Source organism: Humulus lupulus, chromosome 9, assembly GCF_963169125.1.
Source record: "Humulus lupulus chromosome 9, drHumLupu1.1, whole genome shotgun sequence".
NCBI lineage: Eukaryota > Viridiplantae > Streptophyta > Magnoliopsida > Rosales > Cannabaceae > Humulus > Humulus lupulus.
This window is the reverse complement of record NC_084801.1, coordinates 107,895,858-107,903,720: the sequence shown is the minus strand read 5'-3', so window position 1 is coordinate 107,903,720 and position 7,863 is coordinate 107,895,858. Positions and strand designations below refer to the sequence as shown.

The window sequence follows — 7,863 nt, the reverse complement described above, 5'->3', positions numbered from 1 at the left end:
TTCTTCAAGAACTCAAGAAGAAAACCTCACAATATTTTCATTAACCAAAATAATCTGCCCTTTTTCCAAATGTTTTCAAGGCCTAATATAGGCGAAAATTACATCAAGACAAGCCCCTTTGTCTTCCTAAAGCAAAACCGAAATTTAAAAACAAGCCTTTTGTCTTCCTAAAGCAAAACCGAAATTTAAAAACAAAAGACTCTTGGACTCACACAAGTCAAGTGTTTGACTTTTCACAAAATAAACAAAGACTAAATAAAAAATACAAGATGACAAAATACAATAAGACTCATCAAGCTCCAAACTGAGTCTTTTGGCTCGCGCCCTCGTCACCAGACCAACTGGAACTAGACTTGGATCTTTAGTCTTGGTGTCCTCATCATTCCCCCCCTCTTGAGAAGGATTTGTCCTCAAATCTTCATCTGCATCAAAAGGACTCAAATCAGAAACATTAAAAGTAGCACTAACAGTATACTCACCTAGTAAATCGAGTCTGTAGGCATTGTCATTGATCCTTTCTAGCACTTGAAACAGACCATCTCCTCGAGGTAGCAATTTGGAACGTCTTTGTGCTGGGAATCGCTCTTTGCTCATGTGTACACATACCCAATCACCGGGGTCAAAAACCTGCTTGTGACGACCCTTGTTAGCATCAAGTTGGTTAGTGTTTAAAAGAGCCTCCTTAACCTCACTTTTTTTTGCATAAAAATTATTTTGTTTTCTCTCTAATTTTCCCTCATTGATCGAACTCTTCTCTTTCTTTTCTCTCTCACTTGATTCGACCATTTTCTCTCTTTGTCTCTCTTTTTTCTCACTCTCATTCATCTTTTCACTCTCATTCTTTTGCTCACTCAATTTTTTTTTATCACTCAATTTTTGCAACCTCACTTGGTCTTCATATACTTGCTTTGGCGTCAATGGAGCTAGAGTGATTGTCCGTTGACAGAACGTGAATGAGTACTTGTTGGTGAAGCCATCCTGCTGGACTCTGCGATCAAATAGCCAAGGCCTTCCTAGAAGGAGGTGTCCAACTTGCATTGGAACCACATCGCACAATACCCCATCCTCATATTTTCCAATTCGAAATGATACCAGAACTTGTTTTGTAACCCTCACTTCACCACTATTATTCAACCACTGCAACTTGTATGGACGAGGATGTTTAAGCGTTGGGAGCCCCAGCTTTCCAACCATGGAAGAACTAGCAACGCTAGTGCAACTACCACCATCAATAATAACACTGCATACCTTGTCTTTAACATGACAACGAGTGTGAAAGATGTTCTCCCGCTGCACCTCTTCTTCCTCTTCTTTTGCTTGCAAATTCAAGGCTCGTCGTGTGACTAGTGCAAGCATCTCACCAGATTCTGGCCCATACTCTTCATCATCGATAGAAGCATCTTCCAATGGTGGCATGTCAGCAAGATCATCTTCATCTTCAGAATCGAGCTCGCCACTTTCTCGAATCACCATAACTCTCTTGTTTGGACATTGGCTAGCTATGTGTCCTCGCCCCTGACATTTGAAACACTTTATCTCACTAGAACGGGACGAAGTAGGGGCTGTTTTACCTTGAGGGGTCGTGGCTGGTTTTGGTGTAAAGGATGAAGTAGGTTGGTCTTCTTCCTTCTTTGGATAGTTCGACCGCCAAGGTGTTGCACTTGAATTTTGTGGGATTTGTCTCGGATTTGAACTTGTACTACCCCTCTTGAGCTGCCTCTCAACTTTGATTGCCATATGCACCAAATCTTCCAATTCCACATAATGGTGTAGCTCAATTGGATTAGCAATCTCTCGGTTCCACCCATTCAAAAACCTTGCCATGGTTGCCTCCCGATCCTCTTCAACATTGGCTCTAATCATAGCCATCTCCATCTCCTTGTAATACTCATCAACACTTCTGTAGCCCTGACGAAGACCCTGCAACTTAAGGTACAGATCTCGATAATAATGAGGTGGTACAAACCGTCGCCTCATCACCCTCTTCATTGCCTCCCATGTGTCAATAGGACGATCTCCACTCCGCCTCCTGTTGATGCACAACTGATCCCACCAAACAATAGCATAATTAGTAAACTCAATGGCACCAAGTTTTACCTTCTTCATGTCGGAGTAGTTGTGACAATCAAAAACTAGCTCCATCTTCTTCTCCCACTCAAGGTATGCTTCAGGATCGCTCTTCCCCTGAAATGCTGGAATTCTCATCTTGATATTTCCCAAATAATTATCTACCTAGTTCCTAGCTTCTCTATCCCCGCCATACCTCCTATGGTTACCCGCCGACATCCTATCAAACTCATCATCAGAAATTACCCCTTCCAAATCCCCTTCATTCTCATCCTCCCTTTGGTGCATCCTATTCCTCCGTGGCCTCCGTTGTGTTCCCTCTTCTACCCTATCCAACCTCTCATGTATTTGTTCACACTCCTCCCTCAACATCATCCTCATCTCCCCCATTAAAGCTTCAATTTGTAGATTTGGAACTGTAGGTGGTGGAGCGTCATTGGCTGCATTTCTTTCTGTATTTTGTGACATGATTGAAAATCTGCAAAAATAAGGTTAGAACAGTTATAGAAAAAGACCTCACCACACTCCCTCACGTGTTTCACTCAAAGAAAATGGTCACTCAAGTACACTCGTGTTTCACTCAATGATGGCTTTTACCCTCAAATAAGCTCACACCTCTGCCTTTTTCCACTCTATTCTTCTTTAAGACCTTTGAAAACTAATGAAGCGGTGATATGGAGGTTCAAGCAGCAAATCCAACCAAACAAACCAAACGAACACCGACGAAAACTGGTGAAAATGACGAAAAATGAGGATTTTTGGAACACTTGTGTGGGGTTTTGGCCAAAAGGCCTCTAGACCAGAAGGAACAAGAATAGAACAAAAATTTTTAAGAGCGGTTTCCAGACTCTTTTTTTTTTTTTTTTAGAGTTCGGATCCCCTTGAAATTTCCTTTTCTTTCTTCCTTTTTGTTTTTTTTTTTCTCTCAAATTTGATAACCCAGATACTCAATTTTTGAAAAGAAAAAATTTTGAACACCAAAGAACCAATCCGAAAACCAAGCAAACTGTGGTACTATAACAGATTCAAGAACACTCCCAATAACAGAAAACCAATATTCCCAAAATCCAATCTGTGATTCAACCAATAAGATCAAAACCAAAATAATTTGTGGCACTATAATAGTCTCGGATTCCACATCAAATAAAGGAACCAATTGAAACCAGGGACACAATTGAAACAAGGGAGTTATCAATACCAAATTCGGATTTCACAACAAGATCAAGAGAAACCCAAGACAAAATTCGGATTTCAAAACAAAACAGCAAGAGAAACTCAATGACAATTCAGATTCCACAATTAGAACAAGAGAAAAACTCAAAGCCCTAATTCACGATTTTAGAAACAAAAAGAAAACAAATTAGGGGAAATTTCAGAAACCCTAATTCAATTGCACGATTTGAACAATGAAACGAAAAAAAAAAAGAAACAAGGAAACAAATGAAATAAGGAAATTAACAAGCTCTAGAATAGTTTCGGATTTCACAAGGAAACAAGGACAAAGAAATCAAAACATGACTAGATGATGAATTTTTTATTTTTTTTTCTAATATAGAAACACGAATTGAAAGAAACACACAAAGTAAAGGATAGGCCAAACCGGATGATCCTAAGCTCTGATACCAACTGATACGAACCACACCAACACTGTGATGAAACCCGACACCAAATATGGCACAGCCACCAAGAACACACAAAATTGGGGATGAAGAACCGCGACCCAATGCTTAGCCAAGCACGAACCTTGGTATGAGGAAGACGCCACAAACAGGGATGGGAATCCGTTTGATAAGTCAGGTTGAACGCCACAAGGAACCCCTTGATAAGTTCAAAAGTTTCTTCAAGAACTCAAGAAGAAAACCTCACAATATTTTCATTAACCAAAATAATCTGCCCTTTTTCCAAATGTTTTCAAGGCCTAATATAGGCGAAAATTACATCAAGACAAGCCCCTTTGTCTTCCTAAAGCAAAACCGAAATTTAAAAACAAGCCTTTTGTCTTCCTAAAGCAAAACCGAAATTTAAGAACAAAAGACTCTTGGACTCACACAAGTCAAGTGTTTGACTTTTCACAAAGTAAACAAAGACTAAATAAAAAATACAAGATGACAAAATACAATAAGACTCATCAAGCTCCAAAATGAGTCTTTTGGCTCGCGCCCTCGTCACCAGACCAACTGGAACTAGACTTGGATCTTTAGTCTTGGTGTCCTCATCATGTGTACACACTTGTTGATGCAAGCCAGTGGCTTAGTCTCGGTGCTATGTTCAAGTGGATCTAGATCAGTAGGTATCATCATGTTTTATGAATCTCAGATGTCTCATTATGTATTATATTTGTGTCCTGTCGATACAATATGGTGCATAATTAGTTTATAGACATTATTGTTTCTTGAGATTTCTGTGTATTGATACTGTTGCTTAGTGAGCACATATTGGTGTAATTATGTAGTCCAAGTAGAAGAATGTTAGAATATTTTATATGGACTAACATAATTAAGTGTTGCTCACACAGTGTCGGTATTAGCATGTAATGATAACTATATAATCGGTAATGCATGATATTACCATCGGGCCATAATGGGATGGACATAACGTACTAACATGCTCGGGGCCCATGGACACGCTCTAAAACGTCTTTGGTCGGCCCATTGGGCCAAGACAACTAATTCTCTCACATTGGGATGTAAGCCCAATTGGCCCATAATTCCTTATATAAAGGGTTGTGCTCTTGATTGATGATTAAGGTGGAATGAGTGTGGCTATGGTGTAGAGAGAATGATAGAGTAGTGTTCATTACTCCCAAGCTCTCCTTTTCTCTATATGTGTAGATCAAAAAAGTGTAATCAACATGATTATTAGAGATCAATGTGATAATTGGAGGTACGTATATTATTATATTAATGCCCTAAATAAAATGTTTGATCATGGAAATTCATGAGCATGATTTGATATTAATTATTGTTTATTTAGTGCTCATTGTGTATTAATTATAACATTATTATTATATTTTTTAGATTTATTTACCACATTTAAGTGATTTTAAATCCAACACGGATAGATAGCCATAAAAAAATGTTAAATCTAATGAAAACCAACCTGTCATACTTACGTTTATAATATATATTTATTTGCTTTGAAAACAGAGGCAGCAAATGAACTAACCTTTTTTTTAAGTATACCAAACTAGTCTAGTAGAGATTAAATATAATGACTAGTGGTAAAATATGATTATTGGGACAAGAACTGGGGCAGTAAACCGGGAAAAATATGATTACATGTACCACACTTACAAAAATATTTTCTGCTATGCGTTATGCGTAAAGAAATGAGACCATAAAATGGAAATTGAAAGAAACATACTACGTCTGTCCCCACCTCATCTTCAATTTAAATTGAAAGAAAGAGAAAACACGGACAAATATTAATTGAATTAAAAAATAGCAATGTAGAATGTATTATGTTATATTATATTCACCAGGCAGAGAATGCCCGTCAGTCAAGTTTTATTATGCTTAAAAATTCATAATTAATTCCATAAGTATCAACACACCTAATTATTAATTAAAACAATTAAATTATAGATACATAATAATAATATTCCAACATAATGACATTTTCAAACCCATTTCAAACCAAAGCAACAAGTGGAAAGAAGCAATAATTAACAAAGCTATGCCTTGTTTAACCAGCAGAAAGATTCTCATTTCTTCTCAATGGCATTACTAATAACTCGAGTAACGTTTCTTGCATCGAGGTGGGCTCGGTTTTGATCAGAAACAACATTTGTAGAAATTGTAGTAGCTTCCATGTAAAATAAGCCATTGGTGCATGAAACTCTTGCTTGCAAAACCTGAAGACCAATATTCTCAAAGGCTTCAAGAACTGAGACTAATGTATCTTCTCCTTTCTCACATCTCACCCTCACATTCATAAATCCTTCCTCTGTTTTCTCCACTTTCACTTCCTTCAAGTGTACATTAAAATAATAAAAAAAAATTAACGACTTAAAATCATTAATTGTTTGTATTCACTGATGACAATTACACATACAAACCTTTTGGTTCATGATTTTCTTATTCTCTTTGATGGCCACAAGATTTGAGTACTCCTTTTGAATTGCTTCCACTTTGAGTTTCATCAAGTAAATGTAAGACAAGGCATCCATGACTACGGACTTTCTCTTGGCCTGATTCACAAACGCACGAACAATATCATTAAAGAGTTGAAAGGGTTACAAGAAAAAATTAAAATGAACCCACAATAAAATAAAGAAAAAAATAGAAAAATGAGCTTGAAAATACATGAGATTTGGCGGTATTAAGGGCACGAAGAATACGAAGCTCTCTCCGAAATGCTATTCTCTTCCGCAGGCTGTTGGAACTCATTATTATGTACTGGTTTGGAACTTATCTATTAGAATATGTTATGACTTGGAGGTTTTATAGCATGGGAAATGTAGGAATATTATTGGCTATAGCTAGCTAGCTGTGACGGTATAGTCTCTGAGTTTGATTAATTAAACTTTTGGGACCTTGGATTGCCAACCAATTTAACTATATGTTCTTGTCTTTTATGAATTTAGAAACTGAATATTCATCACAAGTAAAAGGTAAAAAAAATGGTAATCAATAAAATAAATTAAAATTAAAAATATGTAAAGAAAAGAAAAGTGAGAGTTAAAATACTACAATATAGCATATTATATATATATATATATATCCATGCTTTCTTGAACAATCATTGAATAGGGGTTTTGATATATAATACAATTATTATTATTCCCTTTACTTTGTCTCTTATGTCAGAGTTTTGATTCAATTCATTGATGCTCAGCACTCATGTGACAAATTCCTTCTTGGTTTACTGATATTCCACTCTAATCCATTATGTATAAATAATATAATAATACCATAAATAAGGCTTATTGTACGATTCTCTTCAAAAGTGAAGGTACATTTGAAAATTGGATTTGTCCTTTATATTTGTTTGATCATGTATATATTATGCTTCAAATAATTTAAATGATCGATCTGTATTTGTGCTTTGATGACTAATTTATTAATTTTCTACATTTAGTTGAATCAATAATGCAGTTCCCATATTAAATTCATTTCCTTCTGATTGAATGAACTAGCTATTATACATACATTCACACATACATTATATATTTATAGCCAGCAAAATGACTTCTAGATATACGAGGTCGGAAAACTCCTTTGCTACGCTATAAGTTTTCTAAAAAAAAATTGGCATGCATGCCATAAATAATGTCGATCTATTATATATAAATATACAAATTGTATTTGGTGGAACAGATATTCAAATTGATGAAGTCTCTTACAAATGAATTTGCTAAGAACGAATTGTTACTGCCCTATATATATATATATATATAATGTCATGCAATATGGTGGTTTTATATATATATATATGAGTATACTTTTAATGGTTATTATCATGGATTGTTACTTTATTGTTAATTATTGGATTAAGATCAATGATACATATTTATAGTTATTAATTAATATTTATAAAAATAAAATTTTCAAATTTTTGGAAGAGTTATCTAATAAAAAACGTGTATTTATTATAAAAATATAATATTGTAAACTTTTAATTTTTCAAAGATATGTCAATCTCTAAATATTTAGTATTTCTCGTTAGTTGGAAATGTCATTAATTATGGCAAAAAAAAAACAATTAAATTCGAAATTAATGTAGAAAAAAATATTTACATATTGGTGACTTGTTATATCAAGTCACTATGTTGCTATATCACTATAATTATTATTA

At 35.2% G+C, this 7,863-nt stretch overlaps 1 protein-coding gene across 1 annotated transcript; it reads right to left on the bottom strand.

Annotated features, from left to right (window-relative positions):
• Positions 1 to 5,555: 5,555 nt before the first annotated feature.
• LOC133801080 (uncharacterized) lies at positions 5,556 to 6,516 on the bottom strand. Its single transcript, XM_062239222.1, has 3 exons — positions 6,372 to 6,516; positions 6,125 to 6,256; positions 5,556 to 6,034 (listed from the first exon to the last, which is right to left on the bottom strand). The coding sequence occupies exons 1-3, from the start codon at positions 6,453 to 6,455 to the stop codon at positions 5,771 to 5,773; spliced, it is 480 nt and encodes a 159-aa protein (XP_062095206.1). The 5' UTR covers positions 6,456 to 6,516; the 3' UTR covers positions 5,556 to 5,770.
• Positions 6,517 to 7,863: the final 1,347 nt, after the last annotated feature.